Consider the following 21,307-nt stretch of genomic DNA (forward strand, 5'->3'; position numbering starts at 1 on the left):
GATACTCCAATATAAAATAAAAAGTTTAAAAAAAAAAGAGTCATCAAGCAGCAAAGATAGAAAATATTTAGTACAAAACTGCAAACAAGCATAATTTATAGAATTTTTTTCTCTTGGTTTAGTGTTAAATTTTATTTATTTTTATTAAGTATAGTTGATTTACAATATTAAGTGCTTCAGGTGTACAGTCAAGTGATTTCAGTTCAGTTCAGTTGCTCAGTCGTGTCCAACTCTTTGCGTCCCCATCAACTGCAGCACGCCAGGCTTCCCTGTCCATTACCAACTCCTTGAGCTTGCTCAAACTCATGCCCATCAAGTCAGTGATGCCATCCAACCATCTCATCCTCTCTCATCCCCTACTCCTCCTGTCTTCAATCTTTCCCAGCATCAGGGTCTTTTCCAACGAGTCAGTTTTTCGCATCAGGTGGCCAAAGAATTGGAGTTTCAGCTTCAGCATCAGTCCTTACAATGAATATTCAGGACTGATTTCCTTTAGGATTGACTGGTTGGATCTCCTTGCAGTCCAAGGGTCTCTCAAGAGTCTTCTCCAACACCACAGTTCAAAAGCATCAATTCTTTGGCACTCAGATTTCTTTATAGTACAACTCTCACATCCATTCATGACTACTGGAAAAACCCTAGCTTGACAAGATGGACCTTTGTCGGCAAAGTAATGTCTCTGCTTTTTAATATGCTGTCTAGGTTGGTCAAAGCTTTTCTTCCAAGCAGCAAACGTCTTTGAGTTTCATGGCTGCTGTCAACATCTGCAGTGATTTTGGAGTCTAGGAAAATAAGGTCTGTCACTGTTTCCATTGTTTCCCCATCTATTTGTCATGAAGTGGTAGGACCAGATGCCATGATATTAGTTTTTTGAATGTTGAGTTTTAAGCCAGCTTTTTTACTCTTCTCTTGCACTTTCATCAGAGGCTCTTTAGTTCCTCTTCACTTTCTGCTGTAAGAGTGGTATTAGCTGCATATCTGAGGTTATTGATATTTCTCCTGGCAGTCTTGATTCCAGCTTGTGCTTCACCCAGCCCAGCATTCTGCATGATGTACTCTGCATATAAGTTAAATAAGCAGGGTGACAATATACAGCCTTGATGTACTCCTTTCCCGATTTGGAACCAGTCTGTTGTTCCATGTCCAATTCTAACTGTTGCTTCTTGACCTGCATACAGATGTCTCAGGAGGCAGGTAAGGTGGTCTGGTATTCCCATCTCTTGAAGAATTTTCCAGATTGCTGTGATCTACACAGTCAAAGGCTTTGGTGTAATCAATAAAGCAGAATAAAGATGTTTTTTTTGGAATTCTCTTGCTTTTTCAATGATCCAGCATATGCTGGCAATTTGATCTCTGGTTCCTCTGCCTTTTCTAAATCCAGCTTGAACATCTGGAAGTTCATGGTTCACGCACTGTTGAAGCCGTGCTTGGAGAATTTTGAGCATTACTTTGCTAGCATGTGAGATGAGTGCAATTGTCTGGTAGTTTGAACATTTTTTGGCATTGCCCTTTTTTGGGATTGGAATGAAAACTGACCTTTTCCATTCCTGCAACCACTGCTGAGTTTTCCAAATATGTTCCATTATAGGTTGTTATTATTAGGTACTGAATATAATTCCCTGTGTTACACAGTAAATCCTTGTTGCCTATCTATTTTATGCATAGTAGTTTGTATCTGTTAATCCCATACTCCGAATCTGTCCCTCCTTCACTCCCTCTCCCCTTTGTCAACCATAATTTGTTATCTATGCCTGTGAGTCTGTTTCTGTTTTATATATAGATTTATTTGCATTATTTTTTCAGATTTCACATAAAAGTGATGTCATATAGAATTTGTATTTCTAAAAAAAAAAAGAATTTGTATTTCTCTTTCTTCACTAAGTATCATATTTTCTAGACCATCCATGTTGCTACAAATGACAATACTTCATTCTTTTTATGGCAGAGTAATATTCTATCAGATATATATATAAACAATATCTTTTAAGCCAATTGTCTGCTGATGGACACAAGTTGCTTCCATGTCTTGGCTATTGTAAATAATGATGCTATGGACATTGAGGGGGCATGAGTCTTCTCAAATAGGAGGTGTCATTTTTGGGGAGGATAAATACTCAGGAGTGGGTATCATATGGTAGCTCTATTTTGAGTTTTTCAGGGAACCTCCATACTATTTCCCAAAGTGGCTGCACCAATTTACATTCCCACTGACAGTCAGGGCACAAGGGTTCCCATCTCTCCACATCTCTCCAGCATTTATTATTTGTATACTTTTTGATGATAGCCATTCTGCCTAGTGTGAAGTGATACCTCACTGAGGCTTTGATTTGCATTTCTCTAATAATCTCTTTTTATGTGCCTGTTGGTCATCTATATATCCTCTTTGGAAAAATATCTGTCTGGGTCCTCTCTCCATTTTTGATTGGGTTGTCTGTTTTTTTTTTGGTGTTGAGTTATGGGATATTTCTGTCTTTGGATATTAACCCCTTGTTGGTCACATAGTTTGCAGATATTTTCTACTATGCTATAGGTTTTGTTGTTGGTTTCTTTTGCATAGTAAAAGTTTTTAGGTCCCACTTATTTATTTTTGCTTTTATTTCTTTTGCCTTGGGACACCGATCTAAGAAAATATTGCTAAGATTTATGTCAGAGAATGATTTGCTTATGTTCCCCTCTAGGAGTTCTATCCACTCATGTAAAACTGACAGAATTTTAGGACTGAATAGATGTAGGGGAGAAAAAGAAATGAAAAATAACCCTGGGTTGTTGACTTGAACAAAACCAGGTGAATGCTGGTGCTAAAGATTTTTCCAGAGTGAGAAAAGGAAATAAAATGGAACCATTAAAATGTTCAACTAATTCAAAAGAAGGCAGGAAAGAAAAAAAAAAGAAAGGTGAAGAAATAGCAGAAGGGGAAAAAAAGACATAACAAGATAGTAGATTTAAAGCCAAGTATACACATAGTCACTTTTTTTTTTTTACAAACATGCCTCAAATGTTTTAATAGATTTCAGCTTTTCCTTAAACTGTCTTTCCATAGTCAAAACAAAACAAAAAAAGACCCAATGTTAAAATCACTTAATAAACTTACAAACTTGAAAAATTAGACACTTCAGATAGGCAATAAACCTCATATTTATGAAAGCAATATATTCCAAGTTTCAAAGATTTGACAAATTCTGCAGAATGTCTTTCATCAGTAGATGGAAACTTTCAAACACCACAGTCTTCCGTCAAGTAGGCCTGGGTGTCATTCACTGGTCTGAGGTTGAATCCATTTCAAGGCATGTCGCGGTGGCACAGTAATGGTGGGGTGATAAAACGTACAGTCAGGTCGCGTACACTGCGTGTTAAACCTACAGTGTTTTGGATGATAGAGGGACACTCCATGTTCTTACAAGCTGGGAAGTAGCGGCACAGCTGATACTGGAAGGCGGTGCTGGTGCTGTGACTGGTTTTGGAGGCAGTCCTGGGGTTCTTCGGCTCATGTGAGTGAAGGGACAGTCTGGTTTAGTACATTTTGCATCATGTTTACAATTTGGATGAACAAACAGACACTTCTCAGCAAATTTACAATTGGGAAAGGCTTTGCAAGGCGACACGGGGTGACGGTAAGCGCACTCGTCCCCGTTCGTGCAGGGAGGCCAGTACCTGCAGCGCTCCAGCAGCTTCTCTGGCTTCTGCGCCACGCTCAGCTCACTCATCTCAGCTTGACTGATCTGCAGAGTTTCTGCCATTACGGGGTCAATTTGCAATCGGGATAACAACTGCCTCTGTTGAGTTCCTTGACTTTTGTCTATATTATCTCCTTTTGCTTCCTCTTCTTTAATGGGAGAACTTATCCTGGGGACTCTGCCTTGTCCCTGGACCCTTTCTGCTAGCAATTCTTCCTGAGAAGTTCGAGTTCTGGGAGCAACTGGAAGTGTCTGTTTCTGTGAGACTGTAGAATAGTTAGTTGTTTTTGTTACAGATTCTTGAGCTTCAGAAATAGCCTTCAAAATCAGATTCTTGTTAGCTTGTTTAGAAGGTGGAAGTGAAGGTCTCCATTCAGGCTTCGCCGGTGCTGACACACTGCTGGAGAGGCTTCCTGTAGGGACCCACAGTCATCGTCTGCCTCCTCCTCTTCTCCATCGTGACTGAGCTTTTTTACTTTAACAACTGAACTTACCACAGGCGACTTTCTCTTCCGAAAGTGTTCTTCCTCAATACTCATCTTTGCTGAGTTGCCTCTGAAGAAGGGACTGTAAGTCTCTTCTAAGCTGTGAAGCACTTCTGGTTCACACAGACGTCCTGTCTCATACACTCGGCTGCTCTGAACATCAAGCTGTTTGGCAGCATGAATACTGTTTTGCTGCTGTTGAAACTGCAACCTGTTTAAATGAGCACCACTTTCTGCGTTTCGACTTGCAGGTGGTCGATAAATTTCAATAGAAGGGCGAGAAGAACCGTACGTAAGTGTCACTGTAGTTTTTTTCTTAGATAAGGGATTTTCCTGCACAAAATTGAGGTCTTCATCAGTGAGATCGTCTGGTTCTGGCTTAATATCAATCACATCTTCAGAGGGTGCTAGCTCCCTCAAAGGTTTCACTGTGGACATTAGTCGGGTTGCAGCTCCATCATTGCAAGTCTGTCTGATATTAGTGGCTTTCTGCTCCTGTGAACTTGTAGAAACTCTAGATTCTCTTTTTTCAGGTCTAGTGCTAGAAACTGCAAGACGTGGCACAGCAGCTTCGTGCCTTCTCTCATCTCCTGGACTGAAACTGCTCTTGTCTGAAGGTACGTTACCATCAAAGAGGTTGGTATCAGAAGACTTCAGACTAGAGGGGTCAGTTGTTACAGAACGAAGTTTATCTAATACACCGTGAAGCCATACGGTGAATGGAATTGCGTTGTTCCCTAGAAACAGGGACAGGTCCTCTGTCATTTGGTCCTCACTTTTCTTGTTGGCCACCATCACCATAATGTAATCAGGAAGTTCTTCATCGACATAGGCTCCTAATTCTTGCAGTTTCCCTTAATGGCACTGGCTGATCTCCGTGGTGATCTCCATGGCTCCACGGGGGGAAGCGGCGGGCATTGCGCGGCATCCCACGGACCAGGGGCCCGAAGCCGGCTTCCCCACCCGCAGCCAGACCTCCACCCCCATAATCACTTTTAAAGGACAGATATTGTCAGATTGGATAAAGAAAGCAAAACGCAACTATATGCTGTCCACAGAAACCCATATTAAATATGAAGATATAAGTATGTTAAAAGTAAAACAATAGGAAAAAAATACAATGATAACACTAATCAAAAGCAAGTAGGAGTCAGTCAAAATACAGAAACCATGGGCTTTTCTCTATACTAGCATGAAGAATAAGAAAATGAAAATTTTAAATATGTATATTGCTTATGATAATACTCTTAAAAATCTAGAGGTTAATTCTAAAGAAATATGCGTAAGGCCTTTATTCAGAAAACTATAAAAAACTGAAAAAAATTAAAGATGACCTAAATGGTGTGCCAGACATCCTGGAATGTGAAGTCAGGTGGGCCTTAGAAAGCATCACTATGAACAAAGCTAGTGGAGGTGATAGAATTCCAGTTGAGCCTCAAATCCTGAAAGATGATGCTGTGAAAGTGCTGCACTCAATATGCCAGCAAATTTGGAAAACTCAGCAGTGGCCACAGGAATGGAAAAGGTCAGTTTTCATTCCAATCCCAAAGAAAGGCAATGCCAAAGAATGCTCTAACTACTGCACAACTGCACTCATCTCACATGCTAGTAAAGTAATGCTCAAAATTCTCCAAGCCAGGCTTCAGCAATATGTGAACCGTGAACTTCCAGATGTTCAAGCTTGTTTTAGAAAAGGCAGAGGAACAAGAGATCAAATTGCCAACATCTACTGGATCATCAAAAAAGCAAGAAAGTTCCAGAAAAACATCTATTTCTGCTTTATTGAGTATGCCAAAGGCTTTGACTGTGTGGATCACAATAAACTGTGGAAAATTCTGAAAGAGATGGGAATACCAGACCACCTGAGCCACCTCTTGAGAAACCTATATGCAGGTCAGGAAGCAACAGTTAGAACTGGACATGGAACAACAGACTGGTTCCAAATAGGAAAAGGAGTACGTCAAGGCTGTATATTGTCACCCTGCTTATTTAACTTATATGCAGAGTACATCATGAGAAACGCTGGGCTGGAAGAAGCACAAGCTGGAATCAAGATTGCTGGGAGAGATATCAATAACCTCAGATATGCAGATGACACCACCCTTATGGCACAAAGTGAAGAGGAACTAAAAAGCCTCTTGATGAAAGTGAAAGAGGAGAGTGAAAAAGTTGGCTTAAAGCTCAACATTCAGAAAACTAAGATCATGGCATCTGGTCCCATCACTTCATGGGAAATAGATAGGGAAACAGTGGAAGCAGTGTCAGACTTTATTTTTTGGGGGTCCAAAATCACTGCAGATGGTGATTGCAGCCATGAAATTAAAAGATGCTTACTCCTTGGAAGGAAAGTTATGACCAACCTAGATAGTATGTTAAAAAGCAGAGGCATTACTTTGCCAACAAAGGTCCATCTAGTCAAGGCTATGGTTTTTCCAGTGGTCATGTATGGATGTGAAAGTTGGACTGTGAGGAAAGCTGAGCACTGAAGAATTGATGCTTTTGAACTGTGGTGTTGGAGAAGACTCTTGAGAGTCCCTTGGACTGCAAGGAGATCCAACCAGTCCATCCTAAAGGAGATCAGTCCTGGGTGTTCATTGGAAGGACTGATGCTGAAGCTGAAACTCCAATACTTTGGCCACCTTATGTGAAGAGTTGACTCATTGGAAAAGACCCTGACGCTGGGAGGGATTGGGGGCAGGAGGAGAAGGGGACGACAGAGGATGAGATGGCTCGATGGACATGAGTTTGAGTAAACTCCGGGAGTTTGTGATAGACAGGGAGGCCTGGCATGCTGCGATTCATGGGGTCACAAAGAGTCGGACATGACTGAGCAACTGAACTGAACTGAACTAGACTGATATGTAATTTTACTATTAGACATATATTATCATAAGATATCAAGTCTTCCTCCCACAAATGACCTATACCTTTAATGTAATCTCAATCAAAACTACTTAATGGCTTTTTGAAAGCTAACTAATTATAAATGTATTTGGAAATGCAAAAGGCAAGAAATAGGACATTTTTTAGTTCTAAGAAAAATGTTGGAAGACTTGGTCTACCAGATACAAGGTTATAAGAATCAAGACATCATGGTAATAGCACAAAGAAGTAGTAACACAGACACCAAGGATATAAAACACAAAGCCCAGAAACAGACTCACACATATATGCAAACCTGATTTATAACAAAGGTATCAGTCAAATGACTGTCTTCTCAATAGATGATGTTGGGATACATAAATAACCCAATCGAAAAAGTAACCCCCTACACTTCCCATCAGATACAAAAATAAATTCCATGTACACTGTAGTTCTAAATGTAAAAAGCAAGATTATAAGGTTTCTGAAAGATAATATAGGAGAATATCTTCAGAATATCTGATGGCCTTGGGGATAGGGAAATACTTTTTTATATAGGTCAGAAAAGATACTAAAAAATAAAGGGAAAACACTGGTAAATTGGACCACATTAAAATTAAGAAATTCTAATCAAGAAAGAAAGAGAAAAAAGAAACCTATCAAGAGAGTTCCAAGAAAAACCACAAAAAAATAGGAAAATATGTTTCAACAGAGGTAACCAATAATGGGCTTATACTCATATTAAGAGCTTTAAAAAAACATTGTCAGATAATTAAAAAAAATAAGTAGGATATTTGAACAGGCATGTCACTAAAAAGGACATCAAATGGCAGATACATGAGAAGATACTCAATCACATGAGAAATCAGAGAAATGAAAATAAAAATCACAATGAGAACACTCTAGGACCACCAGAAAAACAGAATATCAAGTATTGGCAAGGATATGGAGCAATGGTATCACTCATGCTGCTGACAGAAGTGTCAACTAATAAAAAAATCACCTTGGAAAAGTTTGCCCTTTTTTACTCAAATTGAGCATATACATACACTGTGACCAACAATGACACTTCAAGGTACATACCCAACATAAATGTGTACAATGCACACCAACAGACGCATAAAAGAATGCTCACAGCAGCAATAATCACAATATCCCCAAACTGGAAAAATACAAATATCTGTCAGCAATACATAAATACATAATTCTGTTATATTCATACAGTAGATCTATCAATGAAAATGAATAAACTTCTAACACATGCAACTAAAAAAATATATGAATCTATCAAATATAATACTGAAAAATAGCTACACAAGAAAGAATAAGTACTATGTGATTCGATTTATGTAATATTTTAAAAACCAGGCAAAAATCAATTTGAATGTTTGGGGATCATGCTTAGGGATCAATTTTCATAAAAGTCAAGCTAGTGTTTAGCTTTAAGAGAATGAGAGGTGATGACTGGGAGTGGGCATGAAGAGGGCTTGTGGGACATGGTAATGTTAGATATCTTACAGGGACAATTACATGGTTGTTCATTTGGAGATAAATCCTAAAGCTGTACATTTTTGTTTTGCATACTTTTCTGAATTTATGTTAAATTGTGTCATTAGAAATATCAAAGGATGGCATGACCAGCTAATGTACATATTATAGAATGCTGCTCTGAGATGAGGAAGGAAGATGAAGACTGATATGTGGAGGTTATTAATGACCTTGAAAAGAAATGGTTTAGGGGAATATGGGGGAAGAAGCTCAAATAAACTATGTTGAAGAGAGAATGGGCCGTGAGGAACAGAGGCGTGAGTATAGACAACTGCTTCAAAAGCCTTTGGTATGAAGGGGAGTAGCTGGGTGATAGTTCAAAGGGAATGTAAGATGAAGAGAATATATTGTGTTTACTTGCTTTAAGACAGGAGCTAGTATAGCACATATTTTGCTAAAAACCCAGTTAAGAGTGATATAAGGTACAAGAGCAAGAGGAGATACGTGCAAGAGTGAAATCCTTGAAAGAAGTGAGGAAGACTTGGAACATTAAGCACACAGAAGCAGAGACTGACCTTTGACACAAACAGAATAAACAAGTGAATCTATAATAGTTATAAATAGAACACTAAGAGAAGACGTAAGAGGGAAACTAATTCTAATGTGGGAAAAGGAGGAATGGAAGCATGTAATTAGGGAAGGTAGGATGGGAGGGGACATTTGAACTAAGTTTGGTAGGTAAACATTTCAATAGGTAGAGGATAAGAAGGAAGCATTTTAGGCAGGCATTATTACATAAGCCAAAGTCAATTCTTCAAAGAGAAATGGAACTGGGAAATAAGCTTATGAAGTAGCGAGAAGTGAGTGGTGTGTGTGCTTATAGCCAATACTTGTGAGAATGACAGAAGTGAGTCTGGAAATGTAGTTTGAAGAAAATAGCAGATGGCTTGGGAGATTGGTCTTAATTCTATGGGTATTAAGTAGCTATCATAGCTTATTCAGTTGAGAAAAAAACCATATAATTTACTTAGTCTTTCTGATTTTTTTTAAAAGAAAGGAACTCTTTCCTAAATACTAGAAAAAAGCTTGGATTAGAGAATGAGAAGGAGCAAGGAAATTTGGGCCGGAAAGAGCCTTTAGAAAAATTTAACAACAAAACCTGTGGATAATAATGAGAGTGGAACTATGAATCATTATATCTTCCCCCGGAACATTCCATTTTTGGTTCCATCATTCCATTATTTTCACCCAGATCAAAGGATTTAAAAGTATCATTTGATCTTAAAATATAATTATTTTAGACTCCTCAGGAAATTGGGACATTCAGAAGCATCTATGTATATGGGGAGTTTAGAAAGTCACAAACATGCCCAGGGAAAATGCATTCTCAGAAAAGTCCTAAGAAGACCTGAAGCTTTCACTTCAGGCTGATCTGTAGGCTCAGAGCAGGCCTAACTGTAAGCTAAAGTCCAGCACAGTCAAAGTGCAAAGACTTGGAGAGCTGATTGTTCTATTTTTGGGGGGCTTCTTGGCTTTCTTCTTGTTGTTTGTTTCAGCTGCTGGCAGTCAAGGAAATCTCTCAAACATCACCTGAATATGAGCTAATGGAACAGAGATCTCAGTGATCACACACAACAAGGAATAGTTTTTACAGAAATAGTTTGGAAAATTCTTTAAAGGACTATGACAGCCTTCAACAATAAAAAAGACATCAAACCTTAAAAAAATAGGGTATCTGATTTCCAGAGTTATCACATATAACAGTTTAATGCCCAGTTTTCAACAACAAAAAATCAGTAGGCATACAAAGAAAGAGGAAAACATGGCTCACTCAATTCAACAGAATAAACTGACAGGACCCATGCCTATGAAACTGCAGACAGCAGACTTACTAGACGAAAACTTTAAAATGACTGCCTAAGAACACTCAGAATGCTAAGAGAAAATACAAACTAAGAACTAAAGGAAGTCAGGAAAACAAATTATAGAAAAGAACCAAACAAATTCTGGAGCTGAAAACAACAAAAACTGAAATAAAAAATTCACTAAAGAGATTTTAGAGATTTGGGCAGCAGAAGAAAGAATCTGAAAATTTGAAGATGGAACAATTGAAATAATTGAGTCTGAGAAGCAGGAAAAAAAAATGAAGAATTACCAAATGATCCAACAATTACTTTCTGATTATATTTGAAAGTAGGACCTCAAACAGATACTTGTGCATCAATGTTCATAGCAGCCTTACCCACAACAGCCAATAGGTTGAAACTCCCCCAAAATCCATTAAGAGATAAAAGGAAAAACAAAGTGTGGCATATATGTACAGTGGACTATTATTCACCCTTATAAAGATATAAAATTATGATACACACTACAATATGGATGAAACTTGAAAACTGTATGCTCAATGAAATAAGCCAGACAAAATGAGAAACACTTATGTGAAGTATCTAGAATAGACAAACTTATATAAAGACATAAAGCAGAAAATGTTCCCAAAGGTTGTGGGAAGAGGGGAATGGAAGTTATTATTTAATTGGTAGAGTTTTTGTTTGGGATGATGAAAATGTTCTGGAAATGAGTACTGTTTATGGTTGAACAACACTGTGAATGTACTTAGTGTAATTAATTGTACACTTAAAATTTTAAATGGTTAAAATAGCAAATTTTGTGTTATATATATTCACCACAATAAAAAAGTACCAAAAATGTAGATGCATATGAAAAAAGTACCCAATACTCACCAGTTCTAGTTTCCATTTTTCAGCCTCACCAGCAGAAGCAACTTTAATAGTATCGGCATTGCCACATGAAAATGATCCCTTTGCAGCTTCATCTACCCTATAGTCTTCACCTGTTGTAATCCAAGAATTCTGCATGTTTCCCTAAAATAAAATGTGAAAGTACTTGCAATTGACTTTTAACTTCTAAATCAATATACATACTTTACAAATGGAATACTGATTATCTGTGATGAAAGGAATAAGGAAACAGCAGATGCTTCTAGATACAAATCAACAATTATTTTGCATTTTCAAGCCGTTAGGGGCATATTCCAAACCCGTGTTACAAAGTTGAATTCCTACAGGTACAGGCAATAATGTAAATGAGCAAAAAGGGCTCTATATCAGTATATTGAACAAATGAAATTGTCTCTTACCTCTTTCGAGACATACACTCTTGAAACACATAAATCTCTCTTGGTTTGTTTTCTATTTTCCACATTTCATAAAGCTTTGACTAATAATAATAATTACTACATAAGATGTTTACTATGTACCAGACACTGTTTTATGTCCTCCACATATATTAACTTAGTTAATCATTACAATAATTCTATGGGACAAGTTTCATTGTTATCTCCATTTTATAGATGAGGAACTGAGTTACAGAGAGTAACTGCTAAAAGTCACAGAGGTAGAAAGTGACTAATAAGTGGCAGAGCTAGGATCTGAACCCAGCAATCTAGCTCTAGAGTCCTAAACCACTATGCTCTTCTGCCTTTTCAGAAAATTATTTATCTTAAATGAGAAAAAACAGTGCATGGTGATAAACAGAACTGACATGCAGCTTGCCTGTCAAGGATCCAAAAAGTAGTCATAGGACCATGACAAAGCAACCGCAGAAAGAAGTTACTATTCAGTTCCAGTCAATTGCTGCCGTGTGTGAATGCCATCTCATATTACCCCCCAAAATCTTTAGATTTTCAAAAAGATGAGGCAGATATCTGGCTCTTCAATTGAAACACTGTTAAATACTGAGTCAGTTTTTCAAATAGACAAAACATGTCTAGAGACTGAATTTGGTGTACCCACTGTCAATTGGCAAACTTTGGCATTCTCCCAGCATTCAGTATAATAAGCAGCTCAAAATCTGGGTGATTTATGTGTGAATCCAGAACTAAAATATTTATTTAATTTATCCAACAAGTAATTAATGAACTCCTATTAAGGGCCAAGGGACACAGTAGTATTCATAAGCAAGGATATGTCCCCAAACGCAGAACTATACTGTGGTGTCATATCATGTTAGAACGTGGTAAACTGTATTCATTCAAAGTAGTATTCTGAGATTCTATTCCATATTCTTTGGGAAGTTCAAAGAACTTGTATAATACTATGTTCAGGTATTCTGCTAAAAGCTTGGTGGCCAGTGGTGGGTGGTAAAAATGAGCAAGACCAACCTTAACCTTGAGGAGTTTATAGGCTAACGAAGAAGAGAAAAACCTAAGCAGATAATTTCAACTTAATAAAGCCATAAGTGTACATGTCAGGACAAGGCCAGACAGAAGAGGTATACTAAGAGCAACTGGAGATTCAAGGAAAGTTTCTGGAGAAGTTTTGACACTGGTGTGATATCTTGAAGGATGAAAAAAATAAGTTAGATGCCAAGAAGTGAGAACACCATGAGAAAACTCACAGAAATGAGAAATAGCATGGTGCTTCCCAGAGGCTTTTAGGAAATTCAGTATTATTAAAGGTTGACATACAAGGCAATAATGTCAGAAGATGAAAGTAGAACTGTTTATGATAGCCAAAGCATGGAAACAACCTAAATGTCTATTTACAGATGAATAAATAAAGATGTGGTACGCATACACAATGGAATACTGCTCAGTCATGAAAAATGAAATAATGCCATTTGCAGCAACATGGATGCAACTAGAGATTATCATACTAAGTGAAGTAGGTCAGAAAGAGAAAGACAAATACCACTTGATATCACTTATCATGTGCCATATTTGTACCTAAAATATGGCACAAATTAATCTACATACAAAACAGAAACAAGCTCATAGACATAGAGAACAGATTTGAAGTTGGCAAGGGATAGAGGAGAAGAGAGAAGGATAGACTGGGAGCTTGCTGTTGGTAGATGCAAGCTATTACATTTAGAATTGATAAACAAGAAGGTCTTAATGTATAACACAGAGAACTATTTGATATATTCAATATCTTGTGATAAACCATAAGGGAAAAGAGTATAAAAAAGAATGCAAATATGTGTATAACAGCTATTTTGTGGTACAGCAGAGATTGGCACAGCATTGTAAATAAATTATGAAAGTGCGTGCGTTAGTTGCACAGTCGTGTCCAATTCTATTCGACCCCATGGACTGTAGCCCGCCAGCCTCCTCTGTCTATGGAATTCTCCAGGCAAGAATACTGGAGTGGGTAGCCATTCCCTTCTTCAGGGGATCTTCCTGACCTAGGAATGGAACCCAGATCTCCCACATTGCAGGCAGATTCTTTACTGTCTGAGCCACCAGGAAAAATGAAAAAAAAAAAAGAAGAAGCCAGAGAATTAAATAAGGATCTGGAAAGTAAAGTATGCCATGCTAATAAGCTTGAACTTGATTCTTTAAGTAGGGAAAAATCTTCCAAGATTTAATTGTATTAAAAATAGTCTTGCAGAGCAATGAAGGAAAGTGATACAAATTTCCTATGGAGAAATTGGAGGATGTATGTAGACTATAGATCACTGATTTATGATATCAAATAATATTGTTTGGAAATAAGTGCTAGTCTAATTGACATGTTCTTTCACAGATAGCTATCAAAAAACTTGAATGATATTTGATCAAGATATAAAAAGTCAAACTACATTTACATCCCTGAAGATCACTGAAGACCTCTGATTTCTTAATTGAGGGGAGGGGTTGAAATGGAAGGGATGAAGAGACATGGAAAGAAATAGCTCAGAAATTTTCTACTTAAAAAGAAATTCTAATAAAAAGAGTATTTCAGTATAATTTTTGAATTTGCAAGAAAAGCCCCTCAAGAAGGAATATGATAAAAAATGAAGATGCAAATGAAATATTCTTTGAATGGTTTTAGTTATTTAAAAATAATCTGCTTGCCTCTTCAACTGTTAAGTCAAAAACTAAGCTAAAAGCTAAAAGTCATGTAGGCTACCATCAAAGTCCCAGTCCATGGTAAAGATGGTTTGGTTAAATACTGATAAGCTATTCCTAATCTAGTCAGAAAGGCAGTATTATTCAAGGCCAGGGAGATGGATCAGGGGAGTCAGACAGTGCTGTGTTTCAGTTCTAGCTTTGTAGGTTACTTAACTGATGTATACCTTAATTTAATCATCTGAAAGCAGATGTAACAACACCTGCCTTATGCGGCTATCATAAGACTGAAATGATATAATGTAAACAAAGTATTTGATACAGTACCTGGTACAGCATAACCATGCAGTCATAAATAAATATTAATTATTACTATATACATATTTCAATTGTTTTTCCAAAGAAGGCATTAAGAAACATTGAAAATGTATATTCAAATCTGCCAATAGCTTAGGCAAGATTTACCATCAACATGGTAATAGGCTCATTAAAAAGAGTTTAGGAAAAAAGGAAGATAATATCTCTCGATCTGTTTATATTTAAGATATTCTAAGTAGCTTTATTTATATCAAAACTCTCAATACAACACTATTCATAGGTTGCCAAAATGCCTCAATTCACCTCCACAAGTAGAAAGTGGAAAAAATAATTTTGTAACAACAAAATAAAACAGAAGACTAACATTAAAATAGGTATCAAGTTCACCTGACACATATGCAACAATCATTTCAATATCTGCATTATGTTTTAGCTCATGTGAATGTTTTTTTTAAAAAAAAAGCTTTCTACAACTCTATCCTTTCTATAATCTGTGTATCTGTAGTTTTCTTAAGCAAGTTTCCTTTGTTCATAAGGCAAAGCATGTGTGCTTTTACCATCATTTCCTTCCCCTTTTGCATTACTCACTTCTCTAGCCCTCTGATTCACTTGTCTGCCTTATTTCCTTTCTCATTTCACTTCCCCATCTTCCACTTCTTTGCACTGTATAAATATCAAAGACTATGAATAACTGAGTCACTGTTCACTGCATATTTGGAGGAAAATCAAAAGAATATATTATTTTAAAAATGAGCTTACTTGTAAGTACTTTTTAATGAATCATTTTCAAATTGACCCAAAATAATAGCACCTAAGGCAAAATTTTTAAACACTAATATTAATAATACAATACTATAAATATTCAGAAAAAGTTATATGATGACGAAAATAGCTGATCACAAAGTGATGTGTAATTGCAGAAAAATAAACTAAAGTGCTAATCAGCTCACATTATTATTCAGAGTTAACACATCCAGATACAATAGCAAATTCTAACACATAGAACTCCAGGATTACAAATGAAACAACAGGTCAGGTTAAGAAAAAAACTTCAAAAATTAGAGGACACCTAAGTAAAACATTAAAACAGTTGTTTTTTTTCCTAAACAGAACTAATAATGACTAAAGCAAAAGCACCAAAATACACTGCAAAGTAAAGCCGAAACAGGCAAGTACCAAAACTTTCCCAGGGAAAATTGAGTTTTGTCTCAAAAAGCAGAACAACTGTTATCAACTACATCCCACAGCAAAAGAGTAAAAAATATTTTGAAGGCAAAAGTATCTCTGACAACTCATAAAGAGAAATTAAATTTAAACATTATTTAAATATCATCATAAAAATTTTATGTCACAAAATTATAGAGATAACATAATTCTCTGTTCCTGAAAATGTATTCCACCGATAGATTCACTTTGGCAACTTGCTCAAACACTAACCCAGACCAACTCTCAGGGGATAAAGCCCAGGATCTGCACTGTCAGCAGGCATCCCAAACCCCATTCACATTAAAGAGTAAGGACTGCTAATATTGGCGAATTTCTCAAATTGCCAATAAATAAACAGAGGACTTACAAGGTGAAGCCAAGCCTGAAAAATCCTATAAAATTACTTGCCAGACATACAGCTTGTTAGGGTCAATGGGAAGAGTAACATTTTGAATCTTGGACACACATGTCAGTGTTCTTTCTGCTACACCATGCTAATTCGACTTATTGGAACTCAAAGTTCAAAGACGATTTAGAGAAATAAAACAGAAATCTAAGCTACAGTTCTGAACAGTTGCTGGGTTCAACGGAGTCCAGCCCTGTTTACATACTTCCTATATGACATACTTCCTGCTTTCAGACTTGCTCTTTCGTATGGAAAACACACAAATGGTAATGCTCAGAGAGGAAACTGGTGTGGCTGCTGGGCACCACTGCATCATTTAATTTGAGGATTCATACCACCATAGTGATTTTTAATTTCTGCAGCCCCAAGTGAATACCAGCACAGTACGTCTGCCAAACTTTAAGAAAAAAACTGAAGCAGTTAAGAAGGCTGAGGGAGAGGGTAGGAGGCAACATTCAGACTATATATATTTTAGTTTAATGGTTTAAATAAATGCTCACAGATTCATCCAGAAGTGTTTGTTCCCTCATTTCTTCTTGTCCTCGAGATTTCAGCTCTTGTTGGAGCCTTTCATTTTCAAGCACAACTACTTGTACCCTATTTTTCATTCCAGAGAGTTCCTCCTATAAAAAGCAGAAACAAATACCAAATACATTAAGCATTTTTTCTTGCCTCTTTTTTTTCTTTTTAAGAAATGCCACTTGCAGACGGCATACATTAAGCAATCTTAGATAGTGCTTTTCTTTTTTTTTTTTTTTTTTGAAACTTTGTGTCTTTTTTTTTTTTCATTTATTTTTATTAGTTGGAGGCTAATTACTTTACAATATTGTGTAGTGCTTGTCTTTGTTGATTACTAGACGATCCAACATGATATGAAGCATGGAAAACTGATGCTCTCTATCCATTTTCTGAAATATTATCATTATATCTCGACAAACAAGAAACTCAAGCATTAGCTAACAAACAGAAGGCTGGGGGAAGACAGTAGATGGCCTGCTAATGGCCATACCACAGGACTGTGTGGTTTCTGACAATTTTATTTTACAGACTTATATAAATTCTTTAATTAAAGGGTTTCTCTAAAAGACTTCTAAACATGATGTAGATACACTCCTAAACAAATAAGGAAAGATATATTATTATTTATGCTCAAATGCCAATAACATTGAAAACTGACAGAGGGCTACATAGATAATAAAGGACACTGAGACAGAAAGGTGAGGAAAGTTACAGTGATTATGAACGGGTAGCCAGATGGAAGGAAACTATGAGTGAAAAAAGCTTGGTGGATAGTTCTTAAAGAGTGTTTCCTTGGCTGTGCAGGGAGTAATATAAAGAATTATAGGTATATAACAATTTGTATAGCTATTAAGTACCATCTCATCCTGAAAAAATGTAAAAAATACTGATATATTGAGGGTATAACACTTAATCTTCATTACCATTATAATAAACAACTATTGCACAGCATATAAAAATTCCATTCCATTTATCTTTTCAGAAAAAAAATTCAAAGCTGTAATTGAAAACCATAATTAAACAAATATTGTAGACTTCCAATTTTTGGTCTGACATATAAGAAGCTTGGAAGACATCACTCCCATCTTCATAACCAGAAAAAGAGCTGAACAAGCTTAAAAATAAACTACTCTTCTTAGATCCATCAGAGAATTAAGGTCACAGGGAAAACTATTATCCCTCAGAATGGAAAGACAGACAAGCACTCCTGAGAACCACAACCTAGCAGAGCAGAAACTTCTGGAGGAGCCAGTGGTAGGGTAGAAAAATATAAAAATAATTTATGAAATGCTGGAAGCTTAGTATAGACCAGTTTGGGTTAAAAACCCCAGAGGAACCCAGTCTCTGGAGGGGAAGGTGTCTCCTACACTTTTATGAGCTTTATCTCCAGGACACGAGCAGATTCTAATAGCAAAGACTAGAGGAAACCCCACTCCTGTTTCCTCCAGTAGGAGAGGAAAAGTAACCCAAAAGCATTCTGTTCTTTTTAACCAGGACTGCCTCAAGAGAAACTATTTTACCAGAGCCTGAGAAACTGGTTTTTGTTTTTTACCCCCAGAACCTAAGTGACCTGGGGGAAGAGAGGGGAAACCCAACTCCAACTTCCTAGCCTTCTCATCCCACTTAAGGGGAGAGGGAGACTGAGAAACACTTGTGGAGGATATAGCCAAGGGCACAGGGTCACTAAAAGACTGAGACATGATCATAGGATTACAAAATGCTCCCCCTACTTCCATACCCTACCACCACATCAAAAGTACTCTTGTATCATAACAAGGGAATACACTAAAATAACTGCACATCTCAGTATATACTTAAGAAATCTTGAGGGAAACCCAAAGACAACAGTGGAGACAAAGCCAGAACACTAGAGGAAATTTTAGCCTCTGACACATATAGTAGCAGCAAATAATAAACACAGTCTAAGTTCTACAACAAACAAAAAACCTTACACTAAATGTATATTTCCCTCAGTTCCTTTTATTCAATCCACCATGTCCAGAATTCAACAAAAAATTAGAAGGCATACTAAAAGACTTAAAACACAGTTGCAGGAGACTAAGTAAACACAGAACCAGACTTAGATATAGCAAAGATGTTGGAATTATCAGATGGAGAGTTTAAAATAATTATGATTAGCATGCTAAAGGGTCAAATGGGGAAAAGTGGTCCACATGTAAGAACAGATGGATAATATAAACAGAGATGGAAACTAAGAAAAAAAGCAAAATGCTGGAAATCAAAAACACTGCAGAGGAAATGAAGATTGCTTTTGAAGGGGTCATTAGTAGACTGGACACATACAAAGAATTAGTAAGCTTGAATAAGTGTTAACAGAAACTTCTCTAACTGAAATGCAAAGAAGAAAAAGAATGATACTGACAGAACAGAATACCCAAGAATTGTGGAACAATAATAAAGGTGAAGAAAGAGAGAAGGGAGGAGAAGAAATATTTAAATGAATAATGATTGAGAATTGCCCCAAATTAATTATAAGCACCAAACCGCAGATCCAAGAAGCTCAGAAACTGGGCAAGATAAAACTGAAAAATCAACACCAAGGTATATCATATTGAAACTGCAGAAAATCAAAGACAAAGAGAAAAAAGAAAAATTTTAAAGATGTCAAACGGAAAAACCTTACCTATAGAGAAGCAATGATAAGAATTACATGAGGTACTCTTTAGAAATCATGCAGGCGTGGACAAAGCATAATGGAATATTTAAAGTTTTGAATGAAAAGAGCCCCAACAAGCTAGAACTCTGTAGTCAGTGATACCAACCTTCAAAAGTTAGGGAAAAATAAAGACTTTTTCAGATAACCAAAATTAGAATATCTGTCTCTGGTAGACCTGCCTTGCAAGAAATGTTAAAAGGAAGTTCTTCAAGAAGAAGGAAATTTATTTAGGTTATAAACTCAGATCTACATAAAGAAAGAAAAAGCAGTCCAAGAAGGCATATAGAGATAAATATAATCTTTTATTTTTCTTAATGTTAGCTGGTATAACAGATAACAATTTGTTCAGTATCATATTAGCAATAGTGTATATAGATTCAACCGGTATATCCTAAAGGAAATCAGTCCTGAATATTCATTGGAAGGACTGATGCTGAAGCTGAAACTCCAATACTTTGGCCACCTGATGCGAAGAGCTGACTCATTGGAAAAGACCCTGATGCTGGGAAAGATTGAAGGCAGGAGGAGAAGGGGATGACAGAGGATGAGATGGTTGGATGGCATCACCAACTCAATGGACATGAGTTTGAGTAAACTCCAGGAGTTGGTGATGGACAGGGAGGCCTGGTGTGCTGCAGTCCATGGGGTCGCAAAGAGTCGGACATGACTGGGTGACTGAACTGAACTGATATAGTGATAATAGCTTGTGGGTAACTGAAATGAATGACAGAAATGCATAAGGGTCAGGAGGAAGGAACTGGGACCACTCTGTTAAAAGGAATTTTCCCAACCCCTGAAGTGTTTATTGAAAATACACTTAGATTAGTGGTAAAGGTAACTGCAAACTCAAGGACAACCACTTATTAAGTTTTTTTTAAAAAAAAAAGAATTTCAATTGATATGCTAAGAGAGGAGAAAATCACAATCATATAACATGCTAACTCAAAACCAGAGATGGTACCAAAAAAAAAAAAAAACAGAAAGAACAAAGGCAATGAATAGAAAACAGTAAAAAATATGGCAGGTATTATAGATAGCCAACTGTATCAATAATCACTTTAAACATCCATGCTCTGACTATATCAATTAAAAGACAGATTGCCAGAGTAAATAAAAGACAAGACCCAAGTACACACTGTCTACAAGAAGCCTTCTTTAAATCTAAAGACACAGATACTTTAAAAGTAAAGTAATGGAGAAAGATATGCCATGCTAACATAAATCAAAAGAAAGCTAGAGAAAAAGCAATACCTGAGCATTTGCATATTTTTTCCTCCAGAGCTCCAGGTATGTTTCTAATGAGCAATCATGTTAAAAACAACTGGACTATATGATGATCTTTTACTTTTATCTAGTTTCACTTTTTCTATTTCATATTCAGTGCTCATTTCATTTAGTATATGTTCTCCAGTTTCTTCATCTTTTTTTTATGTTCTTTCTCAGCCTTTATCAAGTGTAGCAGAAAAGTTTTTGTATACATATATATAAATATGTGTAATATATACATTTTAGAAAGCTTATGAATTTATGCATAACTAAAAAATTATGACAGTTTTATTCTACTTGTTTGATTTAATATGAATAGAATGCTAGATTTCTAATTAAACAAATAGATATGCAATAAGCAACAAAGGTTTACTGTATAGCATAGGGAACTATAGTCAATATCTTATAATAATCTATGATGGAAAATAATTTCAAAAATAATATATGTGTATTTGTATAACTGAATTACCTTGCAATGCACCTGAAGCACTATAAGTCAACTGTACTTCAATAAAATATAGATATTTTTAAAAAGAAAAACATAAGAACAATAAA

General features: G+C 36.5%; 1 protein-coding gene and 1 pseudogene across 9 annotated transcripts in view; both read right to left on the reverse strand.

The window, feature by feature from the left end:
• SDCCAG8 (SHH signaling and ciliogenesis regulator SDCCAG8) overlaps positions 1 to 21,307 on the reverse strand; it is a 245,892-nt gene that overhangs the window by 202,833 nt on the left and 21,752 nt on the right. For 8 of the 9 annotated variants that reach the window (XM_061160254.1, XM_061160249.1, XM_061160248.1 and 5 more), the window contains exons 5-6: positions 16,791 to 16,913; positions 11,251 to 11,391 (exon numbers count right to left, since the gene is read on the reverse strand). In XM_061160254.1, the coding sequence (XP_061016237.1) occupies positions 11,251 to 11,391; positions 16,791 to 16,913 (264 nt within the window). The remainder of the gene's footprint in view (positions 1 to 11,250; positions 11,392 to 16,790; positions 16,914 to 21,307) is intronic. The other variant, XM_061160253.1, reaches the window with a different exon arrangement.
• On the reverse strand, positions 1,858 to 5,191 carry LOC133069106 (zinc finger CCCH domain-containing protein 14-like; annotated as a pseudogene).

This window comes from Dama dama, chromosome 14 (assembly GCF_033118175.1).
Source record: "Dama dama isolate Ldn47 chromosome 14, ASM3311817v1, whole genome shotgun sequence".
NCBI lineage: Eukaryota > Metazoa > Chordata > Mammalia > Artiodactyla > Cervidae > Dama > Dama dama.